The 23,227-nt window shown below is 37.1% G+C and overlaps 1 protein-coding gene across 1 annotated transcript in view; it reads right to left on the minus strand.

Moving 5' to 3' along the window:
- Nucleotides 1-881: 881 nt before the first annotated feature.
- LOC126203616 (PHD finger protein 12) overlaps nucleotides 882-23,227 on the minus strand; it is a 73,928-nt gene continuing 51,582 nt past the window's right edge. The window contains exons 13-15 of the mRNA XM_049937982.1: nucleotides 6,854-6,936; nucleotides 5,256-5,486; nucleotides 882-3,831 (exon numbers count right to left, since the gene is read on the minus strand). Of these exons, the coding sequence (XP_049793939.1) occupies nucleotides 3,619-3,831; nucleotides 5,256-5,486; nucleotides 6,854-6,936 (527 nt within the window). The 3' untranslated portion in view covers nucleotides 882-3,618. The remainder of the gene's footprint in view (nucleotides 3,832-5,255; nucleotides 5,487-6,853; nucleotides 6,937-23,227) is intronic.

The following is a 23,227-nucleotide window of genomic DNA, read 5'->3' on the forward strand; positions in this document are numbered from 1 at the left end:
AAAAGTAAAGGTAGCTCAAGATATCTTTACGGGCCCCCTCCATGAGGTTTTTCTGTATCCGCCACTGGTTCCACCCAACATAACTATCTACTTAGATATGCTACAATGCTGGGGATAGCAGTTGTGCTTGTGTCTATGCTCTGAAGAAAGAGTATAAGTCTGTAAGCTCAGCTACTATGTTCCATTTCTAATTTGCATTTTTAAAGACACAGTTGTATATCTGGATCTGTATGAAGAGTCAAATTTTAAATCTACCTCATGTCCTCTCAGTGCTTGATCTGCATAACATTCAATTGGTGAAATTTACCTTATCCAAGATTACAACTCTTCAATTATTTGCACCAGTCCTTTTTGGCATACCCAATCATTACCAAATTTGTTACTAGGTAACAGCCTTTGCAAAGTTTACTGCATGGTTAACTACTAAAAAGTAAATTACTTCTATACTACACATACTGACTGAACATAGAAAACATGGCATTATAGTTATATAGTTGTAACAGACAAATTGTGTGTACAGTTCATAATTAGAAAGTAAATGATCAAATAAAGGTATTTAACTGCAGCTATGGGAAAAAGCAGTTTCCTGAATCATATCTGTTCAATGATGTATCTTAGGGACAGTGTCATATCTAGTGAGAGAGAGAGAGAGAGAGAGAGAGAGAGAGAGAGAGAGAGAGGGGGGGGGGGGGGGCATTACTTTTACTGACCTCCAGCAACCATACTGAGGAGGTATAAGCAAATCAGAGGTGCATGAAATCTTCATTCACCTTTGTAATAATGGATTCAAACACAGTGAGACAAATATAAACAACAGTGACTCAGGGATGTTAAAAATCACAGTACTGCTTGCAAAGTGATATTAAAAATAAAGATCCATATATCATATAAAAATTATATTTTGTTATTAAATATAAAAATAAAAATACATTACTTCTCGAAGCCTTAAATATACACTGATGCATAGAGTCACAAATCACTATCAGTAAAACAAATGTGACCATTATGGCTCCACTGCAAGAAACCACACACAGGTCTCTCTACACATACAATTTCATGACAGCAGCCATCAACAAGGGAAAAAAATTACACACAAACATATTCATTCTTTTGCATTACTGTCGCTGTCTTTTGTGTAATATAACAAATAAACAGTAATACTGCAATCCATTAAATGTGATTTGAATAATATCACTGACAACTGACTAGGTCTACATAAGATATAGCTGCACAAGCATTTCATAACAGCACCAATCATTCCAGCATATTGTAATAGTAGCAGACCATTTCTCTTCCCATAGGTTCACTGCTTTAAAAAGATAATAATTCATAATACAATACAAAATATATGTGAGAGTCCATTTTCCAATGACAACCCACTACATAGACAAATATTTTACAATTAGACACAATGCAACATTAATTAGAGATTTTGTCACTGGCAAAATATACATATCTACACTGTCTCTATTAAGTAGAGTAAAGAAAACCTCTCAGAGGTGTATTACTTCTCCATCACTGTTACTGATGGACTGTATCATAAGTTACAATTAGCATCCAATTTTTTTAGCATAGTTTTGCCCTCCCACCAGAGAAAAGTAAATAAATATAAAGAGTTTTTATCTACATCAAAATATGACGACTCATTGAAAATCAGTCACTATTTTAATTCTTTCCATGACCAGTACAATTCAGTTTAAGAGTGCAATGGCACATAATTCATGATAAAACTGACGAGGATATGAAGTACTATTTAAGTATATTCTCGGCATTATTGGGACAAAGGGATTGAGTTACAGAAGGGATAAAAGGCCAATGACGAACGGGAAATGTTATGCTCCAAAATGAAGGATATGTCTAAGATACACTTACAGCAATGAACAAATATAAAAATAAGGAAACCCATGATATGTAATTCCGATTTTGCTATGTGCAGTTTAACTTTGATCAGGACAAAGGAAGAAACATAGTCAATTCCCTAACAGTTATCATTAAATATCACATTTGTTCTAAAATCGTGCAAATTATTGTTTCTTTAGAGTATCCTCACCAGCCTGTTTACTGTGGTTCTCTCTCATAAACTGATCTTCAGTTCTCGTAGCCCTAGGGACTTATGAATAGGTTTCTACTTGTGAGAAAAATGCTTTAGTTTTGCTGTAATTACAAAGATGTTAAGGTATTTTCTTCATGCAAATGGGGATGAGGTATCGATAAACACAAAAATATTATAATTTTATTATACTTGCTTTTTTAAAGACAAATAAAAAACTAATGGCACAATGGAATCTTATTTTCAGACAGACAAATAAAAGAACGGCCAAATTTCTAATATAAATGAAGAAGATTAGTTATTACTCTCCACTTTGCTCTAGAATTTTAAATGAACATTATTTCACATGTTTCTCAGAACAAAATTGTATTAATTCAGGATAGAGGCCACAAATTAACACTAAAAGGACTGTCTCCTTCACTTCCCTCCTCCAAGTTTTTCCTCAGTAATTTCCAAAATTAATGCACTGGGACTGACACTAAAAATATGGACATTTAAAGACTTGTCATACTTTCTTTCCAGTGAAAATAAGTGCTAGTTTCACATAAAACAATCACGCAGTGAATAATTCTATTTCACCATTTCAACAGGAAAATGACTTCCTCTCCTATTAATACTTGTCTTCTTTCCATGATCGTCCTCAGCTATTAAATCCATCTACCATTTATCAGAATCTTGAAGGAAAAAAAAAGTGCACACTTCCATTACACTACACTAACATATCACTGTTCAACATGGAATGACTGTCTAGGTTCCAATTATGACAGCTGACTGAATTATCTTACAAGAATCTCGTACATGACATTTTCAAATCATAGGATCACAGGCGTATAAGCACAAAATTCTGAAATACTAGTTTTTGCACACTATAACTCCAGAAAAAACTGCTGTATGTATTTCTGAGTATGAAATGTAAAACAAACAAATTCTACAACGGTAGTCATTTTACAATATCAACTGTCAGAATTACAATCGAGTATAGGAAAGCCATCTTAATTCTTCCTGATTAAAAATAATTACATACATTTGTTTCTCAGCACTCTTACATATAACTTCTAAAGATAATACAAAAAGTTGTAATTTTTGTTTAAAACTTCAGTTCTACTTATCTGCAAAGGAACTGAATACTGGCAGTTCCTGGATTTCTAAACTATGAACTGTCCATTAAACAATACTCATAAATCTTAAAACTACAGCGTTATTGCACATAAAAACTTTATTTTAATTTCCACTTCGCCTGATTAAGAACTTTTCTTTTGAGTGAACATTATTTCTATATTTATAATTATATAAGTACTGAAATTCTGGTTGCTGTTGCATAATAAAGTCAAAGTTGCTATCACAGTTGTACGATCCACATTGCCCTACGCTCTAATGCTGAAAACAGCTACTCATATAGTTCTCCTGTTTTAGAGAGTTATAAAGTCCACAGAATCCCTTCAAGTACTGAAAACATATCTACACTCTGTAACAATAGGTTGATCCTTCATTTTAACAAGCCAATATATCAAACAAGATGACTCTGCTGACAATACTGTAATGTCCATTTTTAGAAAATTCCATACAGATCAGGCCTCCATTCCTGAAATTTGTTCCTGTTTGACAGACTGCTGATCTGTATCCTTTGTCAGTGCAGCAGCTGCAGTGATGCTGAACACAAAATTTAGACAGCCAAACTTTATGAAAGAGCCGTGGTTTATCAATGCTGTCCCTTCCCAACCAGCTCCAGCATCTCCAATTACATCAGAGCTGCTTCCTCGACAACTGCACTGTATCTCTACCTATAGAAAAAATGCCAAAGAAATAACTTTTTCTAATTTCTCCTCAAACACTGATAAAAAATTAATTTTAATTACAGATCTGTGACTAAATTTTTGAATCATAAGTTAACAATGTAAACAGGTATTCAATATCTACCAACTACAATGGGCAGAAAGCAAGTGTCTACTTGAAATGTGTAATGATAATAATAATAATAATAATAAATAAATAAATAAATAATAATATATTTGTATAAAAACAATTGTGTTGGTTTCTCTGCAGAAGTAGGTTGATTTTCACAGATATAAACCTGTCAGTGCTGTGGCATTCTGTTGTGGCTGGTGCTGAGATTGTGGTGGACTGTGCATGGGCCACATGTTACTTTGCATCCAAGCACAATTACAATTGTCACACAAAACACCTGTTTATGGGGATTTGTTATGGACACTGTAACAAGCAGTCAACCCAAGACATCTATGTCAGAGGAAAATCAGCAATTGGTGTGGAAATGTTCACATCACGCCCCAAAAAATCAACTTGTTACACAGCTCATGACAGTGGTCTAACACAATACATGATCTGAAGATACTTAAAAAAATGAGTATGAATTTCATTAGTGGAAGCTGCATTACTATTGGGAACTACCTGTGAAGATTGCGACGATCACATGAGATATTATGGAGAAATCATGGTAGACTAGCTCGAAGACTTTCCCCAGTTGTTTTCAAACATAATCTAGTGAGATGAAGCTGTGTTTAACTTGCGAGAATTTGTAAATTTCTATAATTCTCACTACTCGCAAAAGATTTTCTGCATGTGACCACAGAGAAAATGCAGAATCACCTCAATGTAATGGTGTGATGCAGTACAACATTAAAACAACTTATCAGTCTGTTTCTTCTACAAAATACAATTAACTCAGACTTCATCTTTACGCAAGTTGGAGCACCACCACATTTTGCAAACAATCAGTGTAAACAAATGGGTCGATATCATTTTCTGGGATGATGGTTGGGTTGCTGTGGTTCTCGCAAGAGGCTAACATGAAGACTTTGTCTTACACTGTATGACTACTTCTTGTGATGATGGGCGAAGGACAAAGTTTATCAGACCACACCATGTGTCTCTGGGTTATTTGTAAATTCGTATCCTGCATGTTCTCAACAATAAACCACAAAAGTTCCAGCAGAAGTCAGTTAAGAATATTCTCAAACAATTGAAGACACTGGTGAAAAATATTGGCACCTATATGGAATATACATTGTGAACTCAATGTACACATTCTGCTGATCATAATATATCTGGTTTCAACAAAATAGATCAAATATTTTGGGAAATATTAGCAGTTTCCAATAGGCACTCACTTTCTGCCAACTCAGGAGTTAATGTTGAGCAGCAAGCAAAGTAGAGACTGAAAACTGAAACAACTTTAAAAATTCCTCACCTTTCCTGAGCCAGCAACCATCTTTTGCGGTTCTGATTCTGAATCACTGCATACTTGAGTGTCTCTCTTCCTTCGTTTATGGACTACTTCTCGTATCCTCTGAACCAGTGGATGGACAGTATTTGATGATCCCATAGGCGCAGCCTTCTCCGAAAAGTCACATGAATACAGCACATTGTCAACCATTGTGCCATGTTCGCTGTAGTTCAGTAACTCGAACTGTTTTGTTGTCTGAAGTTAAAAATAGAAATATATCTTAGTTCACTGAAAGAAAAAATGAGCCAGATGTTTTTTGTTTGTCCCTATGAGTGTGGCTCAAATGAAAACATGAACTGCATGTTTCTAAAATATTTATTACATTTAAAATGAGTATGATCACATCACTTCTTCAAACAATCCCAAAAATGTGTTAGCAACATACTGCACTAATAAAAGATTTGAACTTATGGGAAGTCACTTTGTGGATGAGAGAGGGGAGGTTGTGGAACTTCAACAAAAGTTGAAAACATTAGTACCAAATTGCAGGTTAAGACTATGTCTAATGCTTTTCTCTTGGCAAATTCTTTCTAGTCCCTTAGGTCTAGTTAATTGTACTGTAGCAATATAATACATTGAAACTAACAGAAAGTACACAAACACAGAAGTGTTTACCTTATCCAGCCAGCCCAGGTGAAAGAATGGTTCTTACTAACAGGCAACTGTATGACAACCCCCCTTTTCCAGGATTAATATTTGTAAATTAAGTAAATTCTCAGGCTGCACATTTATTATCATCATTTGGAATTTTATGGTGACTTTCTTATTGTGGTGCTTTCTTTTAAGGGGGTATGTATAGGTCACAAGTTCTATAACTGATTCACTGACATTTTAAGTTCGCTTGAATGACAATCAAACCCACAAACAAATAAATCCAGTCTTCTAATTATGGCTGTAACTACACAAACACTGTGTGACTCATGTAATTTGATCAGAAGCAACTCCACCAACTAATCAGTAGCTGTGAAAATCACTGAGAGCAAGGTTGGTGCACAGGATGTGTGTGGAAGACACTCAAGATTCCATGTTCTGTGTTACAACCAGTATAGGGACTAGAATTGTCATGCAGCACACAAACATCAGAAGTGTAAAGTCAATGATATTTACTCCTCATTGCAGCATATGGGTGACTCTAGAAGGCAATTCCTGACATCTGAGATGGTTCAAAGGACAGGTCTCATCCTTGGTACTGTTGCTCACTGTTCTTACAAAATTAATTCTCTTCAGTCTTAAATGAACACAGTCAACAACTGCAACCAAAACCAAAATTTTTCGCAAGTGACTCCAACAACTACATCCTACTCGGATTTATTCTGTTGAAATGAGTACTTTCTTTTTAATTCCCAATTTGGTAAGTCTAGATATCTTCTTAAGGGTTGGTTTTATTGGGTTACACATTTTACCTCGAAACTTTTACATCCTCACAGTGCACATGCCCCTTAACTGCACCAAAACTGAATAAAAATTAGGTAATTTAAATCACACTATGTGTACATCATTCAAAGAATTAAATTTAATATCAATTGAACTTTCAGTTAGCTACTCTGACAAAAAGGACATACCTCATCAAAGAATATGCATGCATGTTTTGGTGAGACAAAGTTGCAGTGGCCATAATTTTCCAAGATGACATCCATATCTGCACCTGAGGATAAAATTACACTTAGTAAATTAGAGTATTAAAGCCACAGCTCTATAATGTAAACGAGCATTACGTGGAGAATACCATACAGCAATATAAATATCAATAAATTTTGTCAATTTGAAATAACATACATTAACAAAAATAAAAAGGTAGCTTTTATCTACTGATTTACATTAAAGTTTCCATGCCCAACTTTTATTTATGTAGAAAGCAAATAAATACCACCAATAAGAAACTGCCAGATGACATTGGCATGCCATCAATGGGCTGCAAAAGTTTGCAAAACTCTAAATTAGTACATAAAATTCTCATGTAACAATTTGTAAACATATCAGTGAATCATAGTTCCCATAGTTACCATACTGAAAGCTCATATTGAACTCTTTAAACACATGTAGTCATGTTAAAGAAGTCAGGCAGCTTTGTGATGAATCATCATCTAATATCAACAATGTAGAAGAAGACCGACTGCTACTTATCATAAATAAGGCATGTTTGAAAAAACAAATATAAGGAAAAATAAAAGACCTGCCTGCAACTTAATGTGTCTTCTTTATGGTAAGCAGTTATCTTGTCTTTTTCTATATTGTTGTTATTCCTACATGGAGGTCCATTGTTTAAATAACTACTAATGTTCTATAAGAACATTTATTTTCTCTAAATATTTACCTACACTGACTGAACTGTTCACGATGAAGATAAATGAACTCCCATCTGATACTGATAAAAGCTGAAATAGTTTTGTACGCTGATGATGCAAGCACCATAATTAAGTCCCATAGTGACACCACAACAAAAGGACTGAATGATAAATTAAATTTTCACCAAAAACACTGATTGGTTTGCAGCAGGTTCGGCTACAGCATGCCACCCTGCAGACAAAAACTAGGTGTGGACCGCACGTGGGCTGAGGCTTGGCTCAGAAGTACTTTGTACAGTGCACCACTTCATTTAGCACTGCAGTGCAGCATTTATCAATTGGCACTGTTTCCTTCACTTCGGTAGAATTGTGGTGTCAGCATTATTTGTGGTATAAGAGAAGTTCAGAGGTCTAGTGTGTGTCTGCCTAAAAAGAGGCAGCCTAGTGATCTATCATCACAAGCTGTTAAAAATGAATGAGAATGACAGAAGAGGAGGATATGGATTCTCAGTACCTATACACAGTTGCATAATCAACAAATACCACAAATTTGCTTTGGAACGACACTACAGCGCCACACAGATAGAATTTAAAGAATTAGATGACAATTAAAGAGCAAAAAAATTACAATACTCAACAGACGGTATTCAACAAGGAGTCTTATGTGCTAAATTTGCAGGCATGGAGCATGGCAAAGAAACCTCCTATAAGGATAATATCTGGTGTATGTTCTCAACCCTAATATTGGCAACTGTTCAAAAATTAAGCACACTAACAACAGCATCACATTATCTTAACCTTCGTATGAATTGCTGTTAGTAATCAAGCAGAATTTGAAAATAAGGGTGGAACCCACAAATATAAAACTTCAAATAGTAAGTAAAGCTGCCACCAACCCACATGTTGCTTTACTGTGCACAGTCCAATTTGGAGATAGTATGGCACTGTCTTTCTTCAACCTTTGAGCTGACTTAGCTAGTTAGTTGTATGGGAACATATAGCTTAACATATGAAGAGCCAAGATAGACACAAAGCCCACGACTACTACAGTAGTACAAGTTTATATGCCAACTAGCTCTGCAGATGATAAAGAAATTGATGAAATGTATGATGAGATAAAAGAAATTATTCAGGTAGTGAAGGGAGACGAAAATTTAATAGTCATGGGTGACTGGAATTCGACAGTAGGAAAAGGAATAGAAGGCAACATAGTAAGTGAATATGGATTGGGGCTAAGAAATGAAAGAGGAAGCCACCTGGTAGAATTTTGCAGAGAGCATAACTTAACCATAGCTAACACTTGGTTCAAGAATCATGAAAGAAAGTTGTATACATGGAAGAACCCTAGAGATACTAGGTTTCAGATAGATTATATAATGGTAAGACAGATTTAGGAACCAGATTTTAAATTGTAAGACATTTACAGGGGCATATGTGGACTCTGGCCACAATCTACTGGTTACGAACTGTAGATTGAAACTGAAGAAACTGCAAAATGGTGGGAATTTAAGGATGTGGGACCTGGATAAACTGGAAGAACCAGAGATTGTACAGAGCTTTAGGGAAAGCATACGGGAACAATTGACAGGAATGGGGGAAAGAAATACAGTAGAAGAAGAGGGATGAAGTAGTGAAGGCAGCAGAGGATCAAGTAGGTAAAAAGATGAGGGCTAGTAGAAATCCTTGGGTAACAGAAGAGATACTGAATTTAATTGATGAAAGGAGAAAACATAAAAATGCATTAAGTGAAGCAGGCAAAAAGGAATACAAACGCCTCAAAAATGAGATCGACAGGAAGTGCAAAATGGCTAAGCAGGAATGGCTAGAGAACAAATGTAAGGATGTAGAGGGTTATCTCACGAGGGGTAAGATAGATACTGCCTACAGGAAAATTAAAGAGACCTTTGGAGAAAAGAGAACCACTTGCATGAATATCAGTAGCTCAGATGGAAACCCAGTTCTAAGCAAAGAAGGAAAAGCAGAAAGGTGGAAGGAGTACATAGAGGGTCTATACAGGGGCGATGTTCTTGAGGACAATATTATGGAAATGGAAGAGGAGGTAGAGGAAGATGAAATGGGAGATACGATACTGCGTGAAGAGTTTGACAGAGCACTGAAAGACCTGAGTCGAAACAAGGCCCCGGGAGTAGACAACATTCCATTAGAACTACTGATGGCCTTGGGAGAGCCAGTCATGACAAAACTCTACCATCTGGTGAGCAAGATGTATGAGACAGGCGAAATACCCTCAGACTTCAAGAAGAATATAATAATTCCAGTCCCAAAGAAAGCAGGTGCTGACAGATGTGAAAATTACCGAACTATCAGTTTAATAAGTCACAGCTGCAAAATACTAACGAAAATTCTTTACAGACGAATGGAATAACTGGTAGAAGCCGACCTTGGGGAAGATCAGTTTGGATTCCGTAGAAAAGTTGGAACACGTGAGGCAATACTGACCCTACGACTTATCTTAGAAGAAAGATTAAGGAAAGGCAAACCTACTTTTCTAGCATTTGTAGACTTAGAGAAAGCTTTTGACAATGTTGACTGGAATACTCTCTTTCAAATTCTGAAGGTGGCAGGGGTAAAATACAGGAAGTGAAAGGCTATTTACAATTTGTACAGAAACCAGATGGCAGTTATAAGAGTCGAGGGACATGAAAGGGAAGCAGTGGTTGGGAAAGGAGTGAGAGAGGGTTGTAGCCTCTCCCCGATGTTATTCTATCAGTGTATTGAGCAAGCAGTAAAGGAAACAAAAGAAAAATTTGGAGTAGGAATTAAAATCCATGGAGAAGAAATAAAAACTTTGAGGTTCACCGATGACATTGTAATTCTATCAGAGACAGCAAAGGACCTGGTAGAGCAGCTGAACGGAATGGACAGTGCCTTGAAAGGAGGGTATAGGATGAACATCAACAAAAGCAAAATGAGGATAATGGAATGTAGTCGAATTAAGTTGGGTGATGCTGAGGGAATTAGATTAGGAAATGAGACACTTAAAGTAGTAAAGGAGTTTTGCTATTTGGGGAGCAAAGTAACTGATGATGGTCGAAGTAGAGAGGATATAAAATGTAGAATGGCAATGGCAAGGAAAGCGTTTCTGAAGAAGAGAAATTTAACATCAAGTTTAGATTTAAATGTCAGGAAGTCGTTTCTGAAAATATTTGTATGGAGTGTAGCCATGTATGGAAGTGAAATGTGGACGATAAATAGTTTAGACAAGAAGAGAATAGAAGCTTTCGATATGTGGTGCTACAGAAGAATGCTGAAGATTAGATAGGTAGATCACATAACTGATGAGGAGGTATTGAACAGAATTGGGGAGAAGAGGAGCTTGTGGCACAACTTGACCAGAAGAAGGGATCGGTTGGTAGGACATGTTCTGAGAGATCGAGGGATCACCAATTTAGTATTGCAGGGCAGCGTGGAGGGTAAAAATCGTAGAGGGAGACCAAGAGATGAATACACTAAGCAGATTCAGAAGGATGTAGGCTGCAGTAGGTACTGGGAGATGAAGAAGCTTGCACAGGATAGAGTAGCATGGAGAGCTGCATCAAACCAGTCTCAGGACTGAAGACCACAACAACTATGAAGAGTACATTTTCTGAAGTCGCACACATTATTTCACTGTCAATTGCAACAGTTTCCAATGGACGGAGGCTTTAAAAATTACAGTAAAGTACCTTGGTTACGTCAAGGTGCATGCCTGGAATGATTTTTCAATTTAGAATCCTGGAGCAACTCAGAATTTTTCATATATGCAAATCATTGCCAGAGGTGAAATAAGTGATAACTGACATATAAAAATGCTTGGACTATCTGGGGAACAAACCGGAGACATTTGGATCTGTATTTTTGCAATTTAGCATCGAGTCAAACATTGCTCCCACTACTGAAAACATAACTCTTGCAATGAAGGGGGGAGGGGGCTTTTAAAAAAATTGAAATCATTTCAGCTTGGCAATTACTGCTCTATAAATGAATTTTCCAACAGATACCTTATCAGTGCAAGTGAGGGCAACTAAATTTAAATGTAGGGTGTGATTGGGTGTGGCATTAATTGTGTACAGCGGCACAGTGAAGCAATATTTTCATTCAGACTATTTATTATACTTGTATTTGTGATAAATTCCACATTATAGTGAGACATCGTAGATCTGGTGCATGGAACACAAAAATAGGCAAAAGAAACTGACGTGTAAATGACAGTGATACACTATATCTTTTCTAAATATTTATGTGAAGTGACTGAACTTTTGCAATACAAATATGGAAGACATGTTAGTTTCATCTTATGTAATAAAACAAGGAAATGGTTCAAATGTGTGCTTAAGGATGTTGTTGTTGTTGTGGTCTTCAGTCCTGAGACTGGTTTGATGCAGCTCTCCATGCTACTCTATCCTGTGCAAGCTTCTTCATCTCCCAGTACCTACTGCAACCTACATCCTTCTGAATCTGCTTAGTGTATTCATCTCTTGGTCTCCCTCTACGATTTTTACCCTCCACACTGCCCTCCAATGCTAAATTTGTGATCCCTTGATGCCTCAAAACATGTCCTACCAACCGATCCCTTCTTCTAGTCAAGTTGTGACACAAGCTTCTTTTCTCCCCAATCCTATTCAATACCTCCTCATTAGTTACGTGATCTACCCACCCTATCTTCAGCATTCTTCTGTAGCACCATATTTCGAAAGCTTCTATTCTCTTCTTGTCCAAACTGGTTATCGTCCATGTTTCACTTCCATACATGACTACACTCCATACTAATACTATCAGAAGCGACTTCCTGACACTTAAATCTATACTCGACGTTAACAAATTTCTCTTCTTCAGAAACGCTTTCCTTGCCATTGCCAGTCTACATTTTATATCCTCTCTACTTCGACCATCATCAGTTATTTTACTCCCTAAATAGCAAAACTCCTTTACTACTTTAAGTGTCTCATTTCCTAATCTAATTCCCTCAGCATCACCCGATTTAATTTGACTACATTCCATTATCCTCGTTTTGCTTTTGTTGATGTTCATCTTATATCCTCCTTTCAAGACACTGTCCATCGCGTTCAACTGCTCTTCCAAGTCCTTTGCTGTCTCTGACAGAATTACAATGTCATCGGCGAACCTCAAAGTTTTTATTTCTTCTCCATGGATTTTAATACCTACTCCGAATTTTTCTTTTGTTTCCTTTACTGCTTGCTCAATACACTGATAGAATAACATCGGGGAGAGGCTACAACCCTCTCTCACTCCTTTCCCAACCACTGCTTCCCTTTCATGTCCCTCGACTCTTATAACTGCCATCTGGTTTCTGTACAAATTGTAAATAGCCTTTCACTTCCTGTATTTTACCCCTGCCACCTTCAGAATTTGAAAGAGAGTATTCCAGTCAACATTGTCAAAAGCTTTCTCTAAGTCTACAAATGCTAGAAAAGTAGGTTTGCCTTTCCTTAATCTTTCTTCTAAGATAAGTCGTAGGGTCAGTATTGCCTCACGTGTTCCAACTTTTCTACGGAATCCAAACTGATCTTCCCCGAGGTCCGCTTCTACCAGTTTTTCCATTCGTCTGTAAAGAATTCGCATTAGTATTTTGCAGCCATGACTTATTAAACTGATAGTTTGGTAATTTTCACATCTGTCAACACCTGCTTTCTTTGGGATTGGAATTATTATATTCTTCTTGAAGTCTGTGGGTATTTCGCCTGTCTCATACATCTTGCTCACCAGATGGTAGAGTTTTGTCAGGACTGGCTCTCCCAAGGCCATCAGTAGTTCTAATGGAATGTTGTCTACTCCCAGGGCCTTGTTTCGACTCAGGTCTTTCAGTGCTCTGTCAAACTCTTCACGCAGTATCTTATCTCCCATTTCTTCTTCATCTACATCCTCTTCCATTTCCATAATACTGTCCTCAAGTACATCGTCCTTGTATAAACCCTCTATACACTCCTTCCACCTTTCTGCCTTCCCTTCTTTGCTTAGAACTGGGTTGCCATCTAAGCTCTTGATATTCATACAAGCGGTTCTCTTCTCTCCAAAGGACTCTTTAATTTTCCTGTAGGCAGTATCTATCTTACCCCTCGTGAGACAAGCCTCTACATCCTTACATTTGTTCTCTAGCCATCCCTGCTTAGCCATTTTGCACTTCCTGTCAATCTCATTTTTGAGACGTTTGTATTCCTTTTTGCCTGCTTCATTTACTGCATTTTTATATTTTCTCCTTTCATCAATTAAATTAAATATTTCTTCTGTTACCCAAGGATTTCTACTAGCGCTCATCTTTTTACCTACTTGATCCTCTGCTGCCTTCACTACTTCATCCCTCAGAGCTACCCATTCTTCTTCTACTGTATTTCTTTCCCCCATTCCTGCCAATTGTTCCCTTATGCTCTCCCTGAAACTCTGTACAACCTCTGGTTCTTTCAGTTTATCCAGGCCCCATCTCCTTAAATTCCCACCTTTTTGCAATTTCTTCAGTTTTAATCTGAAATTCATAACCAATAGATTGTGGTCAGAGTCCACATCTGCCCCTGGAAATGTCTTACAATTTAAAACCTGGTTCCTAAATCTCTGTCTTACCATTAGATAATCTATCTGAAACCTGTCAGTATCTCCAGGCTTCTTCCATGAATACAGCCTTCTTTTATGATTCTTGAACCAAGTGTTAGCTATGATTACGTCATGCTCTGTGCAAAATTCTACAAGGCTGCTTCCTCTTTCATTTCTTCCCCCCCAATCCATATTCACCTACTATGTTTCCTTCTCTCCCTTTTCCTACTCTCGATTTCCAGTCACCCATGACTATTAAATTTTCGTCTCCCTTCACTACCTGAATAATTTCTTTCATCTCGTCATACATTTCATCTATTTCTTCATCATCTGCAGAGCTAGTTGGCATATAAACTTGTACTACTGTAGTAGGCATGGGCTTTGTGTCTATCTTGGCCACAATAATGCATTCACTATGCTGTTTGTAGTAGCTAACCCGCACTCCTTTTTTTTATTCATTATTAAAAGTCTTGTTCCTCCTGCCACTGAACTTCACTAATTCCCACTATATCTAACTTTAACCTATCCATTTCCCTTTTTAAATTTTCTAACCTACCTGCCCGATTAAGGGATCTGACATTCCACGCTCCGATCCGTAGAACGCCAGTTTTCTTTCTCCTGATAACGGCGTCCTCTTGAGTAGTCCCCACCCGGAGATCCGAATGGGGGACTATTTTACCTCCGGAATATTTTACCCAAGAGGACGCCATCATCATTTACTCATACAGTAAAGCTGCATGTCCTCGGGAAAAATTACGGCTGTAGTTTCCCCTTGCTTTCAGCCGTTCGCAGTACCAGCACAGCAAGGCCGATTTGGTTAATGTTACAAGGCCAGATCAGTCAATCATCCAGACTGTTGCCCCTGCAACTACTGAAAAGGCTGCTGCCCCTCTTCAGGAACCACATGTTTGTCTGGCCTCTCAACAGATACCCCTCCGTTGTGGTTGCACCTACGGTACGGCCATCTGTATCGCTGAGGCCCGCAAGCCTCCCCACCAACGGCAAGGTTCATGGTTCATGGAGGATAACCAAATGAATAATTCTTGACTGCAGAAAAGACATTGGCAACAACTATGCTATATCCTCTCATTCCTTTCCTAGATTTCACATATGCTTTGGCTGTAAGCAATACAACAGCTGTTCCCCAAATGCTGAGGAAATGAATGGCATTCTTAAAATTATATCAATGTCTTTACTTGGTTCAGTGGATGGATATTCTGAACACCATTTAGACTATCTGCAGACACAGGTAAACGAATTCAATTGTCAAATATCATCTAGTTCAAATCCATCTATAAGCCACACTGTCTGACATAATAAAGAACGAAATGCAGATATAGAGTCAATGAAATTATTCCATACTTCTGAAGAGGAATTTGGCATTTTTAAAGGAGGTCAATTCTGAATTCCAAAGCAGACACAAAAGATAAATAATATTTCTTATGTCACGCTATGTCTGAATAGTTTCTACACAACTACAAAACCCAGTAAATCAGTTGGCTGAAACACTGTATCAGCATTTTCTATATCAAAGTGAACACTGGGACTAAAAACTAATGATTAAGGGCCTGTGCAGACAACACACATCCTCATGGTGCAGCCAGTGACAATCATGGTGGACATTAACAGGAATCCCTGAAATGCATGCCAATGCACTGTGTTGGCTACATGGAAAGCTCGTTTGATGTGACGCCAGCTGACTGCTGTTACTTATATTGAGAACAATGTGCTGTCATCCTGCCACAGTGAGTATGCAAAGCTTTTCATGAAAACAAAAAAGATTTAAGTTTATTTTCAGTTTATTTGTGCCCACAGTATCACAACTTTTTAGAGAGGACAACATTTTCCATTTGGACTATTAAACATTTATTTATTCATCACCATTGCGATTTTGGCTTATTCTGTCATTTACAACTGATAGTACACTATGAAATGTGTAAATGAATCATTCTCAACAACTCTCTGAAATAGCAATCTGCAGCTGAAATGTTCCCAATTATTTTGTAACACAAATGGTTTAATTTTTTTCTTTAACATACTGTGTCAATACTTTTGTGGCCTACTTTCCTTTAAACACATTGCTGTCACATTAAGCAGAAAGAGTGACGAGTGACAAGGGACATAAACTGCTGGGTTGAACTCATCTTGTCACAGAAAAAGACAGCTCTGTCTGACAAAGAGAACAAGTTGCAATGAAGACATAAAATATTGTTACCACCAGCATAGCAAAATCTTGCAATTTCTTTATGAAAAAGGACAACACTTTTGCTAGTTGGGATAAAAGATATGGATAATTATGGAAAACAGCAAGATAAATGGAAATGAATACTAGAAGTGGCAGAATGGTGTCACATTAAGATATTTGGTAACCAATTATAATGATTACTTTCTCACAATGGCTGCAAACATTGCATCTGATAATAAATAACCAATTATAGAAGTATTTTAATTTACTTTGGCAGATATCCTTTACTTTGCAGGCAGACTTTACTATCAACAATATGCCCTCTTCAATGGTAACAAAAATCATCATGTCCCTCAAATTTGGTAATTATGCAGTAGGTTTTTAGAAGAGTTTTTTAAAAAAATTCTGACAACAAGACTGTCACTGAACTACCTTTGTAATCACCCAATGCCATAAGAGAGAGATTTCAAAAAGCAGCATTCATACAACTGAATTAAAAAATTCACAAACAACTGCAGATCAAGTTCACTTCTTTACGTCAATTGCCAACATTTTATAGAATGTCACCTACAACAGAATACAAACTCCTTTTACACAGCCTCTAAAGAGACAGCCTTACATAATTATAAAAATTAAGTCCTGCCAGAGCGCTAAAGTAGAAAAACTGTCCTGTTGATATAGTCTGTGACCTTGTCAGATCTTTCAATTGTGTTGATCACAAAATTCTAACTGAAGTGCCAAAGAAACTGGTATAGGCCTGCACATTCAAATACAGAGATATGTAAACAGGCAGAGGACGGCATTTTGATTGGCATTTTGATAAGACAAGTGTCTGGCACAATGTTGAAGACTAGTTACTGTTGCTACAACGGCATGTTATCAAGATTTAAGTGTGTATGAACATGGTGATCTAGTCACCACACAAGTGATAGGATACCGCATCTCCAAGTAGCGATGCAATAGGATTTTCCCATACAACCATTTCACAAGTGTACTGTTAATATCAGGTATCTGTTGAAACATCTAATCTCCAACACAGCTGCAGCCAGAAAAAGATACTGCAAGAATGGGACCAATGATGACTGAAGAGAATCAGTCAACATGACAGATTGCGCAAATTGCTGCAGATCTCAGTGCTGGGCCATCAACAAGTGTCAGCATGCGAACCATTCAACGAAACATCATCGATAAGGGCATTTGGAGCCGGAGGCACACTTGTGTACCCTTGATGACTGCAGGACACAAAGGTTTAAGCCTCGCTTGGGCCTGTCAATGCCGTCATTGGAGTGTTGATGACAGGAAACATGTTGCCTGGTCGGACAAGTCCTGTTTCAAATTGTATCGAGCAGATGAATGAGTACAGGTATGGAGACACTCTCATGAATCCATGGACCCTGCTTGTCAGCAGGGGATTGTTCAAGTTGGTGGAGGCTCTGTAACAGTGGTGGGTGTGTGCAGCTGGAGTGATATGGGACCCCTGATACATCTAGATATGACTGACAGGTGACACACACATGAACATCCTGTCTGATCACCTGCATCCAATCATGTCCATTGTGCATTCCGACAGATGTGGGCAATTCCAGCAGGACAATGTGACACCCCACATGTCCATAACTGCTACAGAGTTACTCTAGGAACACTCTTCCGAGTTTAAACATTTCTGCTGGCCACCAAACTCCCCAGACATGAACATTATTGAGTATATTTATTTATTCACATGCCTAGATCACTACAGCCAAACTGAGGAGCAAAACTCCAAGGTCATGGAAAGTGTCAGTACATGAAATTACAACATAAAAGTAATAACAGATAAAACGAAATGTTTATAAACCCAAAAAATGCCAAGCCACAAGTTTAAGTAAACACAATCAACAACATAAAATAGGAATTAGCGAATTTTTTAAGGAACTTCTCGACAGAATAGGAGGAGTGACCCATGAGGAAAATAACAAATAACTCTTCAGTTTTGATTTGAAATCACATGGATTACTGCTAAGGTTTTTGAATTCTTGTGGTAGCTTATTGAAAATGGATGGAGCAGTATACTGCACACATTTCTGCACCAGAGTTAAGGAAGTGCGATCCAAATGCAGATTGGATTTCTGCCTAGTATTAACGGAGTGAAAGTTGCTAATTCTTGGGAATATGGTGTTATTGTTAGCAAGAAATGACAGTAAAGAATATATACATCTTGAGAGGCCAATGTCAGAATACTCAGAGGGGTCGTCAAGAGGTTCACGAACTTACACCACTTATGGCCCAAAATGCCCGTTTCTGAGTCAAAAATATCCTTTTGAGAATGGGAAGAGTTAGCCCAAAATATAATAAAATATGACATAAGTGAATGAAAATGCAAAGTAGACTAATTTTTGTGTCGAATGATCACTTACTTCAGATACCATTCAAGTAGTAAAAATGGCAGTATTAAGTCTTTGAACAAGTTCCTGAATACGAGCTCTCCACGAAAGTTTGCTATCTGAACACCTAGAAATTTGAATTGTTCAGTTTCACTAATCATATGCCCATTATGTGAAACTGAAATGTTTGGTGTTGTTGAATTGTGTGTTATAAACTATAAAAACCCGAGTTTTACTATGATTTAGTGTTAGTTTATTTTCTACTAGCCATGAACTGAGGTCATGAACTGCACCATTTGAAACAGAGCCAATGTTGCATACAACATCCTTTACTGTCAAGCTAATGTCATCAGCAAACAGAATTATTATAGAATTACCTGTAATACTAGAGTGCATATCATTCCATTCTCAACACTGTGAATAATGACATTTTGTTGTCTGCTTTAAAGTAAGAGGTGAACCAATTGTGAGCTATTCCCCATGTCCCATAAGTGTACAAACTTCTGGAGCAATATTTTGTCATCAACACAATATGTTGGAGTCAAACTGGATAACAAACTATAAGCAGCATTCAAAAAGAAAAACGAGCCAGAGGCCGAAAACCTCCCATTTGAATTTCTGCAGGAGTGCCGTGACTGTGTTGGTCGTATGAGGCTTTGCATTATCGTGGAGCAGAATGACCTCACGGGCGAGATTTTGATCGCTTGACGAAGAGTGGTCAAGGTTTGTGAGTAACGCTGGGCATTCACTATTGTCCCATGTTGCAGGAAGTGAATCAGAAGCCAGCTGTCTTGGTCAAAGAAGAATGTCAGTATAACCTTTCCTGCACCTGTGTGGACATTTGATGCATGCTGCTGGTAGCTCTGTATAGTTACGTGATGTGCATGTGTGCCCTCTAGCGACAGGGCTGTAAACTTCCACACTCTTGTCGGAACCACACCTCATGACACACACCACGATATTACCCTCCTGTCACCAGTTTGTGCATTCCAGACACCGGCTCGTTTCTTTTTGAATGCTCCTTATAAAGTGGCATTAATGCTTAGATAAACACAATGAGATATGGATTAAAAAAATCATTGAAGTAAGACCTATATTTTTCCTTTCATTTGTCTGTCATGTACATGTTTAAATAAAACTCTATCTCTGAGTTGTAACACTTTTAGATTGCTGTTTTGAATATAAAACATTGCACGTCTACCCTGAAATTAACCTACTTTTAAAGTTCCTACGATTTGTTCATTTACTTCATGTTTTTGTTTTTAAACATTGCAATTACACTTTGGGCAGATATTGATGCTTTTCATACACATTTTGTGCAGATAGTTTTTTCCCCATTTCTCACAGATGCTCATGGTCTTGTTTCCTTTGCACCTTCCAATATGACTCTTATTTTGATTTTTATATTTTTCTGGTCCTACAGCCACTTCTTTGACTGACTGACTTACTTTCTTCTCCCATCCTGCTCATAGTTGTTTCCCTTACAGGTTCATTTAGCAGCTGAAGAATGAATCCCATCCTCTTAGGTTATTTGACTGTAGACGATGCATGCATTTATTGCTGCCATATCTAGGATAGTGTGAAAGACATGTACGAGCTATTGCCTGATAGCAATCTTAGTTGAACATTTACGAAACATTTGGTCAATGACGTCCACACCATACTCTGTGGTGTTACAGATGGTGTCACTTTTTGGTTTCTTCTTTTTTTCACTCACTGCTAGTTCAGGATGTAGTTGGCTGAGAATAATGGCATTCTTAGGGCCAAATGTACACTGCAGTTGACTTGGAAATCTGTGTTGTATAAATGTAAATCTCAGATTATATCACCATGAAGTAGATAAACTCGGGAATCTGTGTTGTATAAATGTAAATCTCATAACTGTGAAGTAGATCAACTATGACTGGTGAAATTTCACAGATCAAGTCAAACTCAATTGGAATCATCAGTTCATAACCTAATGGCAGTTACAAAACAATGTTTTTGTTTTGCACAAATGAGTTAAAAAGAAGTAAATAATAAAGAAGTCGTTATTAACACAAGTAATATTAAATAAATATGTGAATTTTGCACCCCTCACACTGTTGTTGCTCATTTTTTTTTTTTTTTTTTTTTTTTAAAAACCTGTAAGGTTAGGTTAAGATATTATCGGTTATGTAAGTAATGAATGCAAATAATAACTGATTCAATAACAATTTGTAAATAATTTGAGTAGTTTAAGACATTTTATAGATGAAGCCGCAGTGTCAGACAGAGAAATTAGAAACATATGTCTGACAGCAGCCAATAAATACTGAACACCTCTCACAAAAATGTTCTCTAGGCTTGAAAAGCATTAGCTACACAATTCACATTAAATTTTTAACTATGAAATACATGCTTAAACAGCTTAACTTGTTTACATGCATAAGTTTGCATGTGTGATTTTCTACTTCTTTTGCATCTTTTTGCGGTTGGACTGCAATCGGAAAGCCAGACAAAATGAATCTTTGAATGTTTTTAAATGCTAATGTTAGAAATGTACTGCATCTTTTCATCACATTTTCAGCTTTCAGCTCGTAAGCACAACACTTTTAATGTTCATGTCTACAAAAAAAACTTACCTAGTGTTGTTTTGTTAGTCAATAGACATGCGCAATAAGAAAAAAAGCAAGGCACACTATTGCATCTTGTGCATGCCAACAAAGTGAATGATTATTGAAATGTCAAAGAAACAGAACTGCATAAAGGTATACCTCCATGTAGAACAGATTTCTTGTTTTATTAGATTGTCAGTGTATTAGTCTTGCTGTAGTTTACACAATTTCTCACTTTGTAATCTTACCTATGATGCATCATTCAGTGTGTGGCCAATAATAGCAATTTACTTACTACCAAGGCATAGAAAGGTAATCCAAATGTACTTGGATGCCACTTCTGCAGCTATTCAAAACTTGAGCCCATATCTGTCAGCTTTGCTTGAGATAAATTAATTAACCAGCACCTTGCTTTGTTTGGAAGCAACTGCTCATCAACTGTAATGTCTTCACGTGGGTGGTAACAGCCACAGTATTTTTGTCCGAGCTTGTTCCATATTTCAGAAATAAAAGTCAACTCATCAGCAGGGGTACTCTGATTCTGGAATGACTACTCATCACAGAGGAGGAATCGGAAAAGTTCACAGAAATTGTCTCTTGACATTCTATCCCTGATAAAATTACGCTCCCATAATGCAACCAATGGCCATGTAAGGAAACACCTTTAGCACAAAAAGCACCTATGGTCTCCAATTCCTCCAACAAAATGGTCTAAATAGTGCTTTTTATTTCTTCCCAAGCACATGATCCTGTTCGTTATTATTATAATATGCAGCATAAAAGATGCAGCATTATCCCATCAGAAAGAAGTTGGAAGGCAGTGATGATAGTCATCCACTAAGTGGCAACAATATTCAGTTGGCACTCTCTCTGTCTTTCCTTCAGGACATACAAAGCAGCCCCTCATCCAGGAAACTACATGTTAATGACCTCCCATTCCATTTCTAATCATTGCATGTTGACTCTTGATACTGTTGTTTGAACAATTACAATGGGGAGACATTTACTGATTACATCCCCTCAATCTTGCTATCTTCATTGTTACTTGTCTCTGGTAGGAAATCACCATTAGTACCTCATAATTCACTTATGGATACAATGACCAGCATTGAAATCTTTCCGATCACGTGTATATCATCATTCAAGGGAGTGATTGTTGATTAAAACAATATGCGATGCAAGTATCTTTCTAATTGTAAGAACAGACTATTCTAAAAAGGAGTCACTCCACAGGTCAATTGAACCCTCCTACTGTTCTGTGTATACCTAATGAAATTTCCATGAAATCATGAAAATTCAACCAACTGTAGTACAATCCGTCAAAAATAGAAGAAATGAGGAATAGTCACAAATTTTGGTGAAAACACGTTAAAAACTGAGATCATTAGCGGAAAAAGAGCGTTATCGCAGAAATAAAAGTTTCAAATGTGCCTTTTGACCTCTTTTGTTGTTCTAGTGATAATGGCATTTGTTGCCTGTCTCAAATGAAAAGTGATTTACATAATATATAAATAAATTCCTTGTACACTTTGCCTCCACATTTAGGTTTCAGAGTGGAGTTATGTATTCTGGAGTGAAAGTCTTCCACAAACTTTGTGGTCATTAAGCAAAAACTGAGAATTTTATAAAAATCAAACAACAGTTAAAAACCAACCACATCTACTAAAAATTGTCTGAGTTTTTAGGTTTAAAGAAAGAAGATTCCCATTAGAAACACCCACTGCAAACAAATCTTTAATTTTGTGGCACATTTATTATTGTCCTAAATCAAGAGCAATGTGGTTGTAAAGGTGTGTTAATCTGGCAAGAGGAGATGAACAGCAGCTATTTAATGTATCTGAGAAAGTGGTGGATAATTTTGTTACACTGGACTTAGCTTGAGCAAGGAAATGGCTTGTAGCAATTTAACTACAGATCTTTATTAATGCACTTTCTAAGAACTGGTACTATTGTTAATATATATCTTGATTTGTTCCACATCCCT

Source organism: Schistocerca nitens, chromosome 9, assembly GCF_023898315.1.
Source record: "Schistocerca nitens isolate TAMUIC-IGC-003100 chromosome 9, iqSchNite1.1, whole genome shotgun sequence".
Classification (NCBI taxonomy): Eukaryota; Metazoa; Arthropoda; class Insecta; order Orthoptera; family Acrididae; genus Schistocerca; species Schistocerca nitens.